Genomic DNA, 20,009 nt, shown 5'->3' on the forward strand with positions numbered 1-20,009 from the left:
TTGTAGGTGAAAAGGATGTTATACATAGATGAGATAGATGATCTAACTAAGATCTGTAAAGTAACTTAATCAATTTCAATATTTAATTTTTATTCACTTGATATTTTATGAGAAAGATTGCGTGAAATAAATAAAATACTTATAATATGATATGCACTTATTTTTATTTCCTACAAATTCCTTGGTGTGAATGACAAAGACACTGGTTTAGCAGGTTTATTTATAAGTAGAGTTTGAACACCAAGCTCTTCACCCATCCATTTCAAGTTATATTCACGAATCAGCTGAAACACAAAATACAATATTGTATTAGTATGTTCGCTTATAAAATACATAAAAAACTTGTACATATTAAAGACTTACCCTGATAAGAATAATACATATATTTTGCTCGGCTAATCTTCTTGCTATACATGATCTTGGACCAAAGCCGAATGGTAAACTTAAAAAGGGATGAATGTTCTCATAGCTCGTAGATCCTCTTAACCAACGTTTCGGTTTGAATTCTAATGGATCCTTAACATACTGCTGTAGTCTAGAGGATACCATATTCTGTGACACTATAACAGTCTGAAACAAACATGAAATTGTTGTAATTATCATTATATTTATGAAAAATTATTCATACATAATAATACCTACTCCTTTCGGGATTAGATAATCCCGTAGTATGAATTCCTTTTGAGTCAGTCGCCCTACACCAATAGATACTGGATTCAATCTTAAACTCTCCTTAATGCAACTTCTTACATAAACGGCTTTTGATACAATTTCCGAACTTATTCTTGTTTCTTTCGTGGGAAGAAGTTGAAGGATTTCATCAAACATTTTCTGTTGGACCTCAGGGTTTCGACTGATGTGGTATAAAGCAAAACTAGTTGTATATGCAGTCTGAAATCATAACAGAATACATCGTTTAATTAATTTTCAATTTATCATCATACCAACTCCAACCCTTATCCCAATTTTATTTAGGGTCGGCGCGGCGAGTTCTCTTTTTCCACACTTCTCTATCAGCCATTATCTCACACATAACATCTGTTCGAACTCCTTTAATAAAATAATAGAAAAATACTTATTTACCGTGTCGATTGCAGCCATAAGTATATCGACCATCATTCCTACGACGTCTTTTAAATCTAAATTGGATTGTTGAAGAAAGGAGCCCAATAATGAAACATCGTTGTTGTCAGCATGTTTGAAAAAATGCACCCTTTCTAGCAAAATTTCTGTAGATATTCTATGGGGAATAAAAAAGTCACGTTAAATTCAATTTCGACTACAAAATTCTGGTAAAACGAACACAGAATTGGATAGAAAAAATATCCTACTTTTCTAAATATTCTTGAGAATCAGCAAGTTGCTTATAAAGAGGAGTTTTAAATATCTTCCACATAAATCCCTTATCGAGTTTCATAATTCCACTATTAGACCCGAATGCTGCTGCTATAGTTTTACTACTTCTTGAATTAAGGTCTTGTTCTTCAGAAGAAAAGCTGTTAAAACGCTCATTGAACGCCACAGTTCCGATAACTGAAACATTGACAATTGATAAGTAGGTACTCTAAATTACTAAAGGTTTTACTATTGTGTACAAATACTAGGCAAGAATAGAAGAATACTAGGCACCTTCTAAATTCAATCGATTCAAATAGGGCAGGAAGTCTTCATTATGCGTAATATTAATTTGCTTTAGGCATTGCACAAACTCAGTTACGATACTATCTGTGCTTTCAATGTGATTTTTCACACTTTGAGGACTTGTAAAATTCTTCTGAAATGTACTTCTGAGTCTCCACCATTCAGGGCCATTCCTGAAAATATTGAATAATACATATCGACGCAAAAATTAAATTAACATTAAATCGTCAATCAGTAAAGTAAGTTAACGCAAAGAAATAAATGAGTAGGACAATCATTTTTAAACATTACGTTGACAGTAATCCGCCAGTATTATACACATGTGGTTTGTTTGTACGGTAGTGGTACATGGCAACATGACTCCTTCGAGCTGGATATCGATGGTCTTGTCGGAACACCGTCTCTATGTCTTCAGGGTCGTAAACGTGAAGCAAGTTAACACCGGGCGCCTCTCGGACTAAGTTGCCGTAGCGACGATAGTTCAGCCAAGCGTTTTTATCGAGGGCTTCCACGTTATAGTCTCCTGGAAAGAGTATATAAAGAATCAAATTTCTAAATTGCTATTCATAAACTCTTATCGCTTTTCTCGATAGTAGGTATGCCATGAAATATTGATTTTTCTTTCAGTGCCCCAGCCCCGTAACACTTAATGGAATTTGATTATAACGGTTTCTATGTATAATAAACTGCTCTGCGCACCCCGGCAACATAATCACAAATACAAACTGAAAGACACAAATGAGAACTTACCTATGTAAGGCATGTATTTATACAGCGTCCCTACAACTGGATAACTCTTTGGTCCCGGGATTTCCTCAAAACTCTTCACGTTACCTCTTCCATTATGTACTTCAATGGTATCACTGTAATCGGCTACATTCGATACAAAACTTAATGATTTATTATGGCCACAGAACTTTTTAGATAACTTCAACATTACGGCATAATACTTTGCTACGCGCACCCAGATCGTAAGACGTCACAGAGCGGAATCATCGAATTACAAAAAGATCCCGTCCTCGTGAATTATGCACATAACATAAACAAAAGAAGTTGGGACATATAACTCGCGTCATCCTGGCTGTTTGGTAAAAAAATATGATAATGACTCGATCTGAATGTCAAATACCGTTTAGATATGTTTCTTAATAAGTTGTAGGTACCTGCAATTTTCATTATAAGATGGCACAATACCATAGCAGAAATAAAACTAGACGGTTATCAGGCATTACATAAGGCTTGATTATTGGCAATGCAGGTACGAATGTAAAAGATAACTACGTAATTAGGTACTAAGATAAATAATATGTGGTAAATAATACATGAAAATAAATTACATTATACTCAGGGGAGTACATAGTACATAGGTACTAAAGTAGTACATAAGGGAGTAAACGGTGTTGTAAATAAGGGAGTTTATAGCCCTGTTGATTACCTAGGTGACTACGATAACGCCTGTGATCGTCGTTTCCTATTTTAGGTGCTCGGTTTGAAAGTAAAATTAAAAATAATTATTTAACTGTCAAACCGACCACCAAAGTTAGACCAGTTCAAAATTGATCGCAGGCGCTATCATTGCTACTCAGCAAATGCTATTATAGTGGGTTTTGACTTTACAGCCTATTTGTTTCTATAATAGACAGTTGTTAACCTCGCTCTTGGACGATCTTCAACGGTCATCATCATCATCAGCCCTATTATTGTTCCACTGCCGTCATAAGCCTGCTCTCACACCGAATTGAGCGTTAATCAAAACACTTGAACACTTTTTAGTCCAGGATTCTTCGAAATGTTTTCCTTCACCTTTAGTCAATTCTTGTCCATACTTAGAAAAGTTGAAATGGTACTTGCCAGGATTCGAACCTGCAGCGTATAGGTGAGAGGCTGCTACTTTAATTACTAGGCCACCACCCGTCCGCTGCTGGACAAAGGCCTCCCCTAACCCTAGGTTTGCCAGTTTGCTCGATCTTCATCGTATTAATATCTTCGAAGGTCGGCTCTCAAAATTCGCTGTGTTTCGCAGAGCCCTCCCTGAGGTATTCCATTACATACATACCTACATGTATTTGCACTTTATTCTTATCATGTTTGGTCTCCAGTCTCTGATTGTCTCTGACCTTTCATCTTTTTTGATCTTTTTAAACGACATTGACGAAAAGCGCGGGAAACCTGAACTTTGGCGGACGTGTTTTCTTTTGCTCAAGTTGAAAATTAATTTTTATATTGGATTAGATTAAGTTTTTGTATATATTCTATCGTAATATTTTGTAGTTTAGTTATAGTGTTAGTGTTAATTCTGTTTGGTAAGTTTTTTATTTAGTTTTTTCTCTAACATGGAACCTCCGGATGACCCCGGAGGAACATTGCCGCCCGAAGTTGGGCATTATGTAACAGTTTCGAACAACGACACCGGAGTAGACACTGATGGCTCCGCCGTCAGTACTACTATATAATACAAAGAGAAAAAGGGTATCCACACGTAGCCTTTGCAAACAGTGTAATAAGAGAAGGCGCAAAAATGGCGCGAAAACTCAGTCGGACTGCAGTTGTGGCGTGGTGGACATGGAGACTGATAGTACGTCTGTTCCTACTGTTAGTTCGCATATTGATATCCCAAATGAATCTCCACAGAAACCGGTTTCGGTAGCCAGATTGGTATACAATTCTTCCGATGCGGCACCATTTCTTGTACATATACAGAGAGAGCAAACTGCTCCCAACGATAATAGTTACTTAAACCCAATTTCATTTGGTAGGTTTTTAAGGAGGAATTCTTTTAAAGGTATAGTAAACGGAAGTTTAAAAAAAATTGGTCGCAATCGTCTGGTTGTTTCCTTTACTACATACTTAGACGCCAACTCTTTTATTACCAATAGCTTATTAGAAAAAGAACATTTCAAAGCTTTCATTCCTACTTTCTCGGTGACCCGCATGGGCGTCGTTAGAGGCGTTCCCATAGAGTGGTCTGATGATGATGTCCTCGAAAATATTTCAGTCCCAATTGGTTGTGGAAAGATTCTAAAATTGAGGAGGATTAAACGCAAGTCTGTTGTAGATGGCAAACCTGAGTTCAAAAACACTGAAACTGTTATTTTAACTTTTGATGGTCAAGTGTTACCAAAGCGGGTCTATATGTGCTACACTTCTTTAGCTGTAGATCTATACATTTACCCTACAATACAGTGCTATAATTGTTGTAGATATGGGCACGTTAAAAGTCAATGTAGATCTACTCCTAGATGCTACAAATGTGGTCAAGGTCACTCTGGGGATGGGTGCAACATCTCTGAGGACAATTTGCATTGTTGCCTCTGTAAAGGTTTCCATGAGGCTACTAGTAGGAAATGTTTAGAATATGAGAGGCAGAAAAACAAAGGAATCTATGGCCAAATCCTGCATTTCATATGCTGAAGCCTCAAAACTTCATCCCACAATTTCCAAAATTTCTTATGCTGATGCTTTGCTTTCCTCTCCCACAGTTTCAAGCAATATAAATGCTTCTGTTCCTCAGGATTACTCTCCGACCAAAAATAAAACATCTTATAAAAAAACTGTATTTATTAAGCCACGTTCCCCCCCTCAGTTTTCAAAAGGTTATGATCAGCAATTCCATCAAGAACTCACTAGGGGTCTGCCTCAACCAAAAGATGGTTGTGCTCTCATCCCCAGAGATGATCTATCATCAGCTTCAGTAAATGAGTTAATCATAGCACTAATTAAATCTTTAACCCAGACTCAATACCTCTCACCGACCATCGCTGCCACTGTAATTAATGCAGTTTCTGAAAAGAATATTCATAATGGAACACAAAGCCAAGGCAATACAATGGAATTGTCGAAGCGCAATTAATAAAAAATCTGATATAATACATCTTGTCAATAATTTAAAACCTATCGTTATTGCCCTACAAGAGACATGGCTTAAACCAGGGTCTTTGTTTAAGATCCCTGGGTACGCCTGTCTTAGGGAAGACCGTTCTGATGGGTATGGCGGTGTAGCCTTACTCATCAGGCATCATCATTCATTTTCACTTTTCTCACTCCCATCTCATAATAATTCATTCTCCATAATTGCAGCTGTTGTAGATAGTATATGTTTCGTTTCTGTATATATTCCTCGTCCTTCTTCTTCAATCTTTAACGAACTTGTAAATATTTTATCTCTTCTTCCCAAACCATTTATAGTTTTAGGGGATTTTAATTCTCAACATGAAGTATGGGGTAGCGCTACAACAAATAGTTATGGTAGTACTTTATTAGATATGTTAGATAATATTAATCTTTGTATTTTAAACACTGGGTCGCCAACTCGACGCACATCTCCAAATGAAGGTGCCAGTGCACCGGACCTGTCACTATGCACTAATAAACTAGCCTCGCATTTGAGTTGGGAAGTTATGCCTTCTACTTATGGTAGTGATCATTTTCCCATAGTTTTAAAATTTCCATCCAGCCAAAAATCTTATTCCACTCGCCCTCCGCGGTTGAAGTATAAACTAACCGATATAAACTGGCATACGTATAGGGAACACTTGGATAAAATCGTTTCTAGCCTTCCTGAAATTCAAAGTGGGAATGAACAGGCTTGTGCTGATGCTTTATCAGATGCCATGATAAAAACTGCTGATAATCTTTTCCCTCATAAAAATCCACAAAACAAAATCCCAATGCCACCATGGTGGGATAGGGATTGCACAGATGCTATAAACAAAAGAAAGCAGTGTGAACTGTTCTACTTTGAAAATTCTACCGAAGAAAATTTTGACATTCTATGTGAAGTAATTTCAGACACCAAAAAGTTATTAAAAAAAAAGAAGTTTGAGGGCTGGAGATCATTTTGTCTTTCCATATCACCAAATGTTAAACCTTCTGTTGTTTGGCGCAACATAAGAAGATTCAGATCAGCTTTCTCTGAACCGGTTACTGCATGCCTTCCACCTCAATTAATAAATAGTTTTTTAGATAAATTAGCTCCCCCATACGTCCCAGATAATATATCTGCGTATCATATGCCTTACGCATTATCAGATCCTCCCTGCGTACTTGATAATCCATTTACTTTAGAAGAGCTAAAAGGTGTTTTGTACCAAATCAAAGACTCTGCACCAGGTGCAGATGGTATACCCTACTCTTTTCTGGCTAATATGAGTGATTTATCTCTTTTATATTACTTAAAATTAATTAATCAAATTGTAATTTCTGGTAAGGTTCCCATTTCTTGGAAATCGCAAGATATCCTTCCAATTTTGAAACCCAACAAAAGTCCTTCTGACTGCTTATCTTATCGACCAATAGCTTTGTCATCTGTAATGTTAAAGGTCTCGGAACACTTAGCTAAAAATAGATTAGAATGGTTTATAGAAAGTAAGAAAATATTAAGCGAAAGTCAATTTGGTTTTAGGCGTGGTAAAAGTACCCTAGATAGTCTAAGTATCTTTATCACTGACATTAGATTAGCATTTTCTTCCAATCACTCCATAATTTCAGCTTTTCTGGATATCACTTCGGCTTACGATAACGTTGTAATTTCTATGTTAAAATATAAACTTCTGCAGTTAAATGTGCCTATAATGCTTGTAAATTTCATTTTAAATATATTATCTGAGAGGTATATAAAACTTACTCAGGTGGATTCTTGTGAATCTAGAGTCGTGTGGAGAGGTCTCCCTCAAGGTTCAGTTCTTAGTCCTCTACTTTATGACATTTATACTTACGATCTTGAATCTTCTCTAAATAATGAAGTGAAAGTGCTCCAATATGCTGATGATCTTCTGTTGTATTGCCCAAATAACTCTGTCACAACGGCCTGTGATTCATTGTCATCGGGTCTCAATCTTTTAAAGAAATGGATGGATAACAATGGTCTTGAGCTGTCTACCGCAAAAAGTACTGTTGTACTTTTTTCTAGGTTGCGTCTTCCTCCTCCTGTGTATGTATATTATGATAATGTTCCTATTCCTGTTAAATCATCAGTCAAGTTTTTAGGTCTGATATTAGATAGCAAACTTTCTGGACTTCCACACTGCGAATATATAGCAGCGAGGTGTGAACAAAGAATAAATATATTAAGATGTTTGTCTGGAGTTTGGTGGGGGGCCCATCCATTCTCACTAAAATTAATTTATAATGCAATAGTTAGAAGTGTATTAGACTATGGTACATTCTTACTAGAACCTGGTAATTTAGCTGCTTTTAAAAGATTGGACGCTATTCAGTCAAAGGCTTTACGAATTGTAACCGGAGCTATGAAGTCAAGCCCAATTAATGCCTTACAGGTCGAAACGGTTGATCCTCCTCTATCCCTTCGACGTCAGTATCTTTCTGACAAGTTTTTGTTCCGTGCCTTACAATTTTCCAATCACCCTTTACGCGCAAAACTTGAGTCTCTTTTAGAGGTAACCAACTCTTCTCACTATTGGTCTCACAAATCACCTCCCTGTCTTGTTGTTAGCTATAAAAAGTACCTTGCTTTGCAAGCTCCAACTTATAAATCAATAACATTTCCTCTTTTTTGCAATTCTTACGAATCATTAGTGTTTACTCCGAATGTTATTTTAAATTTAGGCATTAATAAAAATGATAATTGTATAAAAGAGTTATTCAATTTTTCAAAGAGCATACACTGGGACAATTGGCATCATATTTACACGGACGCATCTAAACACTCTTCTTCTGGTAATGTCGGAGTTGGCGTTTTTCACTCCCAATATAATATAGTTCAAAAAGTTAAGCTTCCTCCTGAGTCTTCAGTGTTTACTGGAGAATGCTTTGGTCTCCTCAAGGCCTTAGAGTACGTCCGCTTAATGAAATTGGGTAAGACAGTAATATTTACTGACGCATTAAGTGCTTTGCAAGCAATTAAAAAATATCCTTTTAAATCTAAACCAGTATTTCCGATTATTTTAATCATTAGAAGCCTGTTATATCAATGTATTAAATTAGGTTTTCAAGTTTCCTTAGTCTGGATTCCGGGTCATTGTAACATCACAGGAAATGTGAAAGCTGATCATCTGGCTAGCGAAGCGGTAGAATGTGGTGATGTATTTCCATACATAAATTTTGCTCATGACTTGGCTAGTCTACCAAAGAATTTTCTTTGGGATGACTGGAGTAAGTCATGGGCAAATAGCAGTATCAATAAAGGTAACTATTACGCTCGTATCCAATCATGCATTCCAAAAAAACCGTGGTTCGCTAAATTAAATTTTAATAAAGCTGCTACCAGTTGCCTAATTCGTATGAGAATAGGTCATAATTGTTCCAAGCTTCACCTCGCCCGACTGCAGATCGTTGATAGTGCCCTTTGCGAATGTGGTGAGATTGGCGATTTAAACCACATTTTTTTTTCCTGTCCTCTTCTCGATCACGAACCTTTTATATCAAGTCTTTTATCCTATAAGATTCCTTTTCCTACCTCTATCCCTGTCTTGCTAGCAACTAAAGATCCTAATATATATATGTATTTAGTAGCATTTATCTCTCTGAATAATATACGTATTTAATATCCTAGTTTTCGAATAATCCTATCCAATACCTATCCAAGTTCCGTTACCTAAATTTTATTTCATTCCTACCAAGTTTCCCCGTTTTTGTCGGTGGCAATGCGCATATAGCGACTAGCCAAGTTTAAAAAAAAAAAAAAAAAAAAACGACATTGACATAAGAATGACACTATCTTGTTGACAGTGTCAGAATCAGAACTGTCAGTCAGCCAGCCTAATTTGGCCGGGATTCAGGGATTCTGCTTAAAACAAAATACTATTTATAATAATTATATTTTCAAAGAATATTTTATGCCACGAAGGTTGAACTCTTTTAATATTACCGTGAGACTACTACATCATACTAGTAATATTAATATACTTAAGCTTATTTTTAGGTGAATTTTGAATATAACCTAGCGAATGGATTACTATTTATTTTTATAGTTGAGTTTGTGAATTTCTTGTAGAATAGTAAGATCATTATGAATGTCTTAAGACGTGTAATGTGTTCACAGTTCGCAAATAAAGTGACTAGACAATGTTTCATACCAAAACATAGAAGCTCCTTAGATAGACAATATTCAAATTCAAGATTAAACATTCTTGGCATAGAAACATCGTGTGATGATACTGGTTGTGCGATCATCAATGGAAATGGCAAAGTGTTGTCAGAAGTAGTACATTCTCAAAATTTAGTGCATTTGAGATATGGAGGAATCATTCCAGATATTGCACAAGATCTTCATCGTATACACATTGAACCAACTGTGTCAAAAACATTAGATAAAGCAAATCTTACCATGGAAGATATTACAGCAATCGCTGTGACACTAAAACCTGGCCTTCCACTAAGTCTTGCTGTTGGCATGAAGTATGCTAAGCATTTGGGAAGGCGGTACAACAAACCAATAATACCTATCCACCACATGCAAGCACATGCACTTGTAGCAAGAATGCATCATGATATATCATTTCCATTTTTGGTTCTTTTGATATCTGGAGGACATTGTTTACTTGCTGTTGTTCAAGATGTTGATCACTTCCAATTACTTGGAGAAAGTATGGATTGTGCTCCTGGGGAAGTTTTTGATAAAGTGGCAAGAAGGATGAAACTGAGAAATGTTCCTGAATTTTCCAAATTAAGTGGAGGACAAGCTGTAGAAGCAGCAGCAGCAAAAGCGACTAACCCGCACATGTTCAAACTTCCCCTGCCACTTTCAGAATACAAGGACTGTAACTTTAGTTTGAATGGTCTTAAAACCTCAGTTCTATACCATTTACATAGAAAAGAAGTAGAACATAAAATTGTAGCTCATGAATTAATACCTGAAGTAAATGACTTATGTGCAGCTATGCTGATGGCAACTACTAGACATCTTGTACACAGGACACGGAGAGCTATGGTATTTTGTACAGAAAATAATCTAATACCTGAAAACTGTAAGCAGCTAGTTGTTTCTGGTGGAGTGGCATGTAACAATTACATCTTCAGTGCTCTACAAATGTTATGCAATGAAACTTGTTATGATATTTATAGACCTTATCCTAAGTTATGTACAGACAATGGAGTAATGATAGCTTGGAATGGTTTTGAAAAATGGAAAAAAGGCTTGGACATCACTACAGATTTTAGTACTCTGGATATAGAAGCCTCTAGTCCGCTAGGAGAAAGCTTAATACATCAAGTTAGAGATGCAAAAATATCAACAAAAATGATGAAAATAAAATCAAGCATTTAATTACAGTCGCCTATTTTTATTTTATACCCAGCAGCTTGCATGTTTGTACTCATATTTACTATAAGAATGCAGAATTGCTTAGAGACTTGCTTATATCTGAAGTTAGCAATTTGGTTGATAAGTACAGTAGGTAGTAAGTTATGAAGCCTAATGAGGTATATCTTTTTGAATAAAATTGAGATGAACACATATAACGACACCCTATGGCTGTCTGTGGCTCCGCTCTGTCCATCTGTTTGTCACGAGATATCTCATAAACCGTATTAGTAGTAGTATCATCATTAAGGCTACTACACATTCTTCTCGATGTGACTGCATCTGACAAAAAAATTGTATACTCCATATTATCATCCTTAAAACCCATCAAAATCGAATCCGCCATTTACAGACTGGGAAAAATATTTCCAGTTATTTTGTCTAAAGAAGATGGATCAAAATTGCCCCACGTCCTATAACAATGTGACGTATCTCAAAAAAAAGATAAAAATGTTTAAAAAAATATGGCATACTCTCTAATTCATTTTTTTTACACCTTCACACGAAAAAAATGCTTTAAAAATTGTTCAGGCGCTGTTATGAAAACGTCGTTCATAGAACTATTAATGGACTATTTTATTAAATTGTTTTTTTGTTTGATAGAGTATACCTCACAGGTGGTCCCATAATCATCAGGTCAGGATCTGATGATGGAAACCCTGAGAAATTCAGGGCAACTTTTGAAAGTTGTAGGCATGCGCAGGATAAAAACTTGACTATAAGATGTATGTCTTATAACACTATGCAACAGTGAAGATTCGGAGCTAACCTGATGATGGAGACGAAAGAAGGTCGAGGGAACTCGACAACTGAATATGTAAACTACCTCGTATTTGGGCTTGTATTATTTGTATTGAATAGACCTTTGCAACAGTGAAGGTTTGGAGCTGATCTGATGATGGAGACCAGAGAAGGGCGAGGGAACTCGACAACTGAATATGTGAACTACCTCGTGTTTGGGCTTATATTATTCGTAGTGATGAGAACTTTCCACTTATGCGGATAGTGACAACTGTGCTTGTCACTGAAAAGCCAAAAATAAAAAAAAACTTTTTACAATAAAATAAAACAGTCTCCCAAAAAAAACTATTCTTAGGAGCATCGGCCTAGAAGTCGGTGGGGATATAAACTTAGGCACATCCATTAGACACCGACTTCTGAGGTAGTTTACATATTTTGTTGTCGAGTCCCCCCGACCTTCTCTGGTCTTCATCATCGGATCAGCTTCAAACCTTCACTGTTGCAAAGGTCTATTCAATACAAATAATACAAGCCCAAACACGAGGTAGTTTACATATTCAGTTGTCGAGTTCCCTCGACCTTCTTTCGTCTCCATAATCAGGTTAGCTCCGAATCTTCACTGTTGCATAGTGTTATGAGACATACATCTTATAGTCAAGTTTTTATCCTGCGCATGCCTACAACTTTCAAAAGTTGCCCTGAATTTCTCAGGGTTTCCATCATCAGATCCTGACCTGATGATTATGGGACCACCTGTGAGGTATACCCTATCAAACAAAAAAATAATTTAATAAAATAGTCCATTCATAGTTCTATGAACGATGTTTTCATAACAGCGCCTGAACAATTTTTAAAGCATTTTTTTCGTATGAAGGTGTAAAAAAAATGAATTAGAGAGTATGCCATATTTTTTTAAACATTTTTATCTTTTTTTTGAGATACGTCACATTGTTATAGGACGTGGGGCAATTTTGTATGGATTGTGATCCGTCTTCTTACTGATTTCACCTCTTAAAATCGACTAAAACAATTATATGCCATAGACAAATATTTTCATAGACAAGCGAGCTCAGCTGTCTGCTGTCTCATGCCATTTTTGATAGATGTTCGCTTTCATCGCGAAAGCAAATCGCAATCTGTTTGTATTTTGCAATCACTTTTTGTGTGCAGTGCGAGTATGAATAAAATTATAGTATAAATAACCTCACAGACGTTAGCAGGTGCCAAATAATGTGCAGCGACGTAACCTTAATACCATTGCACTAGATAGGAGTGCAAATTGTTTTGTTTTAAAGTTCATTTAGATCAAAATGGATATTCTGGAAAAGATTTACCGGAACATCCGACAGCAAATTGCCAATTTGCCGGGTGCGGTTCCGAAAACAGTTGATATTCTCAACAAATCAGTTGGAAATGTGAGATTGCCGCCGTTTACAAAGGATAATGTGTTGTACTATTATTTACCACTGCAAGGTCTGGTTAGTTACACAACTCTGTCAGTAAGTGTAATGAATCCTCATCTTATGGTCAGGTATGTGTGACAAAGAATAATATTAAAGTATATTACTTACTTACCGACATGATAATTCTTATGTTATTATTGACATTGTTTTTTCAGATTGTTTCCTCACAGAGATGTAACGGATGTTTTATTTTTGACTGCGGGTGGTGGTGCTGGTCTATGGCTGTGGGCCAGACCACATATGGCTGCGGCGGCTCCAGCAAGGAGGTTTTCTTGGGCATTTCTGGGAGGTTGTTTGTGGCCACTGGGATCAATTTTCTTATGGGCCATTTTGAGAAGTTCAGTTGGTCAAAGGCCTGTTATTGGCACAGTATTAGGAGTTACTACAGGAGCAATGCTTACTAATATTGCTCTAGATTATTTCCATTATGTAGAACTTATGTTCTGCGGGGAAGTGCAACTTCCTGATGAGACATATAGTCCCAACAGTGATGATGAGAAATATGATATTGATATATAAATGTATCTCGTGTTAAAACTTGATTGCTTTTATGGTTGTATAATTAATTAAATATGTACAGGTGGCTATTTACTTTTATGCATATTTGGTAGTGGATAAGTCTTACTATGTTATGTTGATGCACCTTCTAGCATGTTGATGTTGTCTTCAAAGTCTGTCTAGTCTCTCACTAAGTGCTTTGAATAAAAATTTAATAAACTTAACTAAGCCTATTATTATTTCTATACTTACCCAAACATATATCTTATTACTATGTACTACTACTTACCTATGTATAGTTTTCATGAAGCTGGTAAAATAATTAAGAAAATTGAGGTGTAAAAATAGTCTTTCAGTTGCAGTTGAGATGCCAAAGGTACATAAATTACTTACCGTACATGGGTACTACTTGACTAGTTTAAATGAACCCACCAACTGTTTGAGTACAGAAAAAAAAAGGTTGCACTCCAGGAGTACTGTCGTGAGTGATAACTTAATTATTTTCATCAAATATTATTTTAATGCTAAGTAGGCATGGAGTGAAATCCGTAGAACGTACTTTGTATTTTTTTTTTACTACTACTTAAATGTTCTAATATTCTAAACAGCTGTTTTACCGCAGTTTGACTTGCATCCCATGGGAAATTAAATAGAGCCTGTTCTACTTCAGTAATTTCGGAGCCTTTAGGGTACAAACAAACAATGCTTCCTCTTTATTATACACCCGCGTCCTGTGGGAAATACAGCCTGTACTGGGCTAACATAATAGCCTTATTATATGGTCTGTCCCGCATTTGTATTTTTTTTTATAATTTAAATGGTAAAGAAATCCTACATCTGTATATATAATATCACATCTGTAATAGAGAGCGACATAGGAAAGCACGTGTGTCTAGCTCTAGTTCATTTTGGTCTTAACAAATCCTAATTAACTATTTTTAAGGTAATTAAAAGATCATATCCAAAATGAAACATTACTTTTTTCACAGGATTTTATTATAAGTATACAATACAATACATGGAAAATTTGATGTTATACAGTTAGTTGTTCTGAGGAGGCTTTGACCATTCCACATTGAGGATCAAGTGATCGTAACCATGTCCATTCAAAGTCTGGATAGCTTTAGCAGCATCAGCACGGAACTTGAAGTGGACATAAGCAAATCCTTTGCAGTGACCAGTGCTCTGAAACAAAATATATCCAATATTAAGTGATTCTGTAGTATAACTTTGAGTATAGCTGTTACCCCACAGTTTCGCCTGCGTCGTAGTATGTTTCTCAGGCACACAGGGGCCCGATTCTCCTAAGTTAATAATGTCAAAATTGAATAGAAATCGAATCGCAATATGATCGCAATAGCACTTTTAACCATATCGGGCATTCTGCTACTAATATAAGACCAATCGTATTCCAACAACATTCGATTGGTTTGCGATTGGTCTGCTATTTTGGTGATTTTGTTCTATACGGTAGTTTGCTCTACATTCATATTGCAATCGTAAATCATTTGCAGACAAAATGATTCAATATTGAATGACAGAAAAGGATAAAAACGTTTATTTCAAAGAAAAAATAGCGGAATGCCACATACGCTTCAATCGTAATCGAGTCGGGATTGGATCTCAGTCGAACCGAGTCGAACGTGAATCGTGTGTCGCTTAAGTAAAATTAGGAGAATCGGGCCCCTGTAGCTTCACAGTGAAAGAATTTTTCAAGTTGGTTCAGTAGTTTGGTGGGAGTCTTTGTAAAAAGTATAGATAAAAATAAATACAGTTATGTATTACAAAATAATTACCTTTTCCTTGGCGAGGTAAAGTTTCTGCACGGGGCCGAAGCCCTTGACAAGATCGTCAAGATCCGCCTCAACTGCGAAGTTACTGAGGTTGGAAATACGAATGGCAGTGACATCGTCGCGACGGGCACCTGGCGGCTCTCGACCAGTGCCGCGACCAGCACCACCCTCGCGCAAGTATGGCGCCACGTATTTGTTGGTAGGGGTGGTCTTGGAATCTGAAATAATGTCATCATTATAACTTAATTATTCCTGCAAATATAATTATGATCATACTTCATAATTATGATTACATTCATACATAATCATGATAGTAACTGAAAATACATACCTGCAGACTTGGTAGCTTCATTAGCTTTAGCCTGAGCCAATTGGGTGTGCTTGAAGGGACAGCTCAGGGTCCAGTGGTCTCCTTGGCAGGTTCTGCACTTGAAGATCACGCTGCTGCTTTGTGGCTGAAATAATAATAGCAACATAACATACATTAACAACAGCATTCACTATAATGACACAAACCAATTTTCGACAGTTTAAAATTAAGGTAAATTGAATCTTGAGAAAGAGTAAAGGGTAATATTTAATTTAGGGAACCCAAAGAAACCTAATGCATTTATGAAGTATTTCAGTACAGAAAAATTTCAGTGATGTGATAAATAAATAAATAAGTAGTTGATTGATAAATATGTAACTCACCTTGAGACCATCCAGTTCTCCATCATCAGGGCGCTGGCTCTCCTCTTTGCTGGTAATGAATTGCATGTAGACATCTTCAGCAACATTAGTTGTTGCAGGGTTGGGACCAGGCTTGTCATTGGCTGAATCACCAAATTTACTCCAAGTTTTGCGCTTGGCAATGTCCTAAAAAAAATCACACATAAAAATAAAATTAGTTCAACACCTTCTTCAACTTATCATTTTCAATGCAGTCTGGTTCATATACATGTTTACAATTATGTTCTGTAACAATGCTATTGTAAAACTCTGATATAAAGTCAGTATGTAGCAACCCCGTAAAAGTGGATTCAAGCCAAGTTAATGTCTATGTACACAATCAATGCATTGCTCAAATATTCATAATAGTATTTATTCATAGTAGTATAATCCAGAATTGAGAACAAAACTTTTAGATTTCATAGAATATCAAAATAAAAACAATTTCTTACCTTTGATACTACACGTTTTTCAATTTTGTAAGTACGAACAATCTTAACTTTCTTGTTGTCATTATCATATTTGTATTCTGTCACAATCTTCAATCCATTTTCGACAACTTCTGATGGTGGTGGTAAAGCTCCCTGATCAATCTCAACCTCATCAGCCCAAGAGGACTGGATTTCATCGGCAACGGGCATCTGTAAAACATGCAAATTCATTAGTATCTTAGCTATATTTACATTTACTGCTAATTACAAATACAAAAGATTAACTGTAGGTCTATTACTTAATTCCAAGTATAACATAAGATTAACTGTTGGTCTATTGCTTAATTACAAGTATATCATTAGATTAATTTGTTGGTCTACTACTAACTAGCAATATTCTTCTTATCTCAATCTCTCCTTCTTGTAATCATTGTCACAAAACATCATTCAACATAATGTCCCTGGTGATTCTGTACTAACGAAATACAATATTAATGGCGAATAGACTGCATTTGTTATGAACATAGACTGTAAGATGAATTATTTATGGCTCTGATATAAATTTTCCTCGTATTTTTCGTCTCAGATGGTTGATGAAATATTGGTATATAGTAATAAATACTGTGGCTGAAAATCGTAGTAATAAATACTGTGGCTGAAAATCGCAGTAAACATCACTTGCGACTTAAAATTCTGCTCGAAGACAACAGGACGTATGAGTACGGTCATGATAAAATGACGATGGCAGAAACGACACCACGAAAACCAGATTTTATTGGTTAGGAAACGTGAACTTGTTCGAGTGCGATGATCTGTGTTGATGTAATAATGCTTTAAACTTACGGTTTAATTAAGATATTTCTTCCACCTTTATAGCTTCTAGAATATTTTATTGTTCTTTAAAGTTTTCTAGATTGCGTTATTTGACAGTACCAAAATGCCCCTTTCAAAAGAAACTTCAATCAAACTTCACGCCCCGCCCCACCTCAGATTCCCCCCTCAATACCGTCATGATTAGAGTTGCAATGAACAGAATAAGTTTTTCCAATATCCTAATGTATCGGAGAAATATTACTATGTAGAAATATTTTTTAAGGTTTGTAAATAAAAAGTAACACTATTAATATCAAAATTTATGTAAAATCATGATAGTACGTAAATGTTCTAACATATTAAACCATTAAGTATAGTGGTTAGCGTTGTTTTAGAGTTATCCTTGTTTGCCATAAATAAGGTAAAATTCAAAATATAAATGATGCAACTGGCAACAAACGTGGCATACGTGCGGATGTCTATGGTCTAGAGTTGAACCATTATGACAAACGCAAGCAAGAATGTTCTCCGTCTTGTCCATTCACTGTTATACCATGACCATAGATGTAATATACTAGACAAGATTGCGCACGCTCAAAATATATATTTACGAAAATGAACTCTATTCTAACGCAATAAGGTAATAAATTTTGTATTTCTTTATTCACAATATATTTACATTAATTGAAAATAAAATAAAATAAACTTATATATATATATACAACTTAAAACTAATACAGTGCATCAAAAAATTGCTCCTCATCGCTGTCACTGGGTAATGTACCCAAAAGACTGGCAGCATTGCCACGTTGGATGGCAATGCTCAACCTCTGTGCGAAATAAAAGCCAGCCTTTGGGTCCCGGGAAGTGTCAACCAGGCGCTGGGAAATATCCCTGGCAAGAAGGTGCGCCCTCGGACCCCACGGCCCTAGAGTTTCAACCCCAAACGGCTCAAACATGTAATTGCCTATAAGGTTACTATATTTGCGCCGCTTGAGGCTCTCTGCTTGTGCAGCGGCGGAGCCAGCACAACATGCAGTTCCGGGAAGGTGAGATGGCGCAAGAGTGTCGACGCATGTCGCGTCCCACACTAAAGTCCTACCCACCTTCCACGGAAATAGCGACATGCCGTCTGGTCTCTTGCCATCGTCGCGTGCCAAGCCATTTGGTTCGAGTACGGCTGGCACGCCGACGGCAACAAGAGCGCGACGGATCACGTCGTTTATGTTGGCATGTCGTGGTATGCGGCCGGCACTCCGGCTGCACGACAGGCCGTGGTGACCGAGGCCGTTGACAGCTTCCCCGCAGTGGCAGCGATGAGGAGAGCAGCATGGAGCACCTAGTCGGAGGCAAACGGCGAGTCTGAAGGTGGTGTCATCAAACATGGTGCCTGTGTTTGAGGACGGAAGTGCAAGAAGCCATAGACCCGACTCCCATTCACCCACAGCCAGTAGGCGCGCTCGCTCTGCAGAAGTAATTGACGTATCGATTAAACTTTTCCGTATTACTCTGCAGAGCGGCTCATCCCACTGTCTCTGGGAGGACAGGTTGGCGGGTAAGTCGGTGTTCGGGCATGCGACTTTCCAAGCATTTAAAGCCTCAGTCAGGCTTGGCACCTCAAAATTGACCAGTGTGGTGGGTAATATTTTCCTGATCAATTTCTCAGTGCCATGGACCGAGGAAATAAAGGCTGGTAAACTTACACTGGAAATTTTACGGACGCCAAGTCCTCCCATACGGATGGGAAGAGTCGCTTGAGACCAAGCTCTGTCGTCCAAGGCCACATTTAAAATGGATGATAGTGTATGTCGTATAATTTCGTCGATTTTGTCCAAAAGGCTGGTGTGCTTCCATAAATGGGAAGCACGCAAGTTATACGTAAATTTTGGTCCAAAACAGCAGTACCGTATGATGGTGATGGCTGCATGCATATTAATTTTGAGTAGCCTTTCCGAAACATTATTAAAATTTTGAATTTTCTTCTCAATAAAATCCGAAAATGAATCTTCCAGTATAGGCGATCCAAGGAGGCAAAGAGAACTATTGAGAGGAAATTTTGAAGAATAGTCTGTCTGTCAGTCGAGTCGGGTATAAAAAGTTCACATTTAGAAAGGTTGAGGTCGAGGCCAATGTCGTGGAATTTATCTTTTAGGAAAACTAAGTCATTAAGAACAGTATCTCTGTTGCCTCCCAGGGTCCCGTCGTCGAGATACCACACGTTCAATTCAGAATTTAGCTGCCGAATAATTGGGTTAATCGCCAAACTAAAAATCACAGGCCCGAGTGGATCACCTTGTTGACAGCCAACAGCGGATTCTAATAGGTTGTTCCGATATAATAATTTTGTTGGGTATCTATAGCATTGCCAAAGAAAACTGTAAATTTTGGGTATTTCTTTTTTGACTTCTGCCAGCATGGTGTCCCTATTCACCGATTTGAAGGCGTTCTTGATGTCAACCTTCAGGATGACATCTCCTTTCCCATGATTTAGATAGGTCGACAGGGCGTGTACGGCAGCCTCGCAGCCCCCTTTCGAGCCGTAACCTAATTGCAGGGGCTGAAATTTGTCCGAAACTTCCTCACTACAAAATTTAGAGCAGATTTTGGCTACCATACGACGGTAAGTAGTCCCCACGGCAATTGGACGAATACCGCCATC

General features: G+C 37.1%; 4 protein-coding genes across 4 annotated transcripts; 2 read left to right on the plus strand and 2 right to left on the minus strand.

The window, feature by feature from the left end:
• Positions 1 to 147: 147 nt before the first annotated feature.
• LOC124630405 (cytochrome P450 302a1, mitochondrial) lies at positions 148 to 2,632 on the minus strand. Its single transcript, XM_047164297.1, has 8 exons — positions 2,392 to 2,632; positions 1,933 to 2,164; positions 1,630 to 1,814; positions 1,332 to 1,533; positions 1,084 to 1,240; positions 643 to 891; positions 364 to 570; positions 148 to 284 (listed from the first exon to the last, which is right to left on the minus strand). Exons 1-8 carry the CDS (start codon positions 2,576 to 2,578, stop codon positions 171 to 173), a joined length of 1,533 nt encoding a protein of 510 aa, XP_047020253.1. The 5' UTR covers positions 2,579 to 2,632; the 3' UTR covers positions 148 to 170.
• A 6,699-nt stretch (positions 2,633 to 9,331) lies between these two features.
• Positions 9,332 to 10,869, plus strand: LOC124630501 (probable tRNA N6-adenosine threonylcarbamoyltransferase, mitochondrial). Its single transcript, XM_047164439.1, has one exon. It carries the CDS (start codon positions 9,608 to 9,610, stop codon positions 10,862 to 10,864), a length of 1,257 nt encoding a protein of 418 aa, XP_047020395.1. The 5' UTR covers positions 9,332 to 9,607; the 3' UTR covers positions 10,865 to 10,869.
• A 1,864-nt stretch (positions 10,870 to 12,733) lies between these two features.
• Positions 12,734 to 13,826, plus strand: LOC124630497. Its single transcript, XM_047164434.1, has 2 exons — positions 12,734 to 13,172; positions 13,260 to 13,826. The coding sequence occupies exons 1-2, from the start codon at positions 12,952 to 12,954 to the stop codon at positions 13,621 to 13,623; spliced, it is 585 nt and encodes a 194-aa protein (XP_047020390.1). The 5' UTR covers positions 12,734 to 12,951; the 3' UTR covers positions 13,624 to 13,826.
• Positions 13,827 to 14,562: 736 nt separating this feature from the next.
• LOC124630496 (eukaryotic translation initiation factor 3 subunit G) lies at positions 14,563 to 17,637 on the minus strand. The gene is made up of 6 exons (XM_047164433.1): positions 17,381 to 17,637; positions 16,559 to 16,747; positions 16,089 to 16,253; positions 15,727 to 15,850; positions 15,399 to 15,613; positions 14,563 to 14,787 (listed from the first exon to the last, which is right to left on the minus strand). The coding sequence occupies exons 2-6, from the start codon at positions 16,745 to 16,747 to the stop codon at positions 14,644 to 14,646; spliced, it is 837 nt and encodes a 278-aa protein (XP_047020389.1). The 5' UTR covers positions 17,381 to 17,637; the 3' UTR covers positions 14,563 to 14,643.
• Between the last annotated feature and the right edge of the window lie 2,372 nt (positions 17,638 to 20,009).

Source organism: Helicoverpa zea, chromosome 5 (genome assembly GCF_022581195.2).
Source record: "Helicoverpa zea isolate HzStark_Cry1AcR chromosome 5, ilHelZeax1.1, whole genome shotgun sequence".
In the NCBI taxonomy this organism is placed as follows: domain Eukaryota; kingdom Metazoa; phylum Arthropoda; class Insecta; order Lepidoptera; family Noctuidae; genus Helicoverpa; species Helicoverpa zea.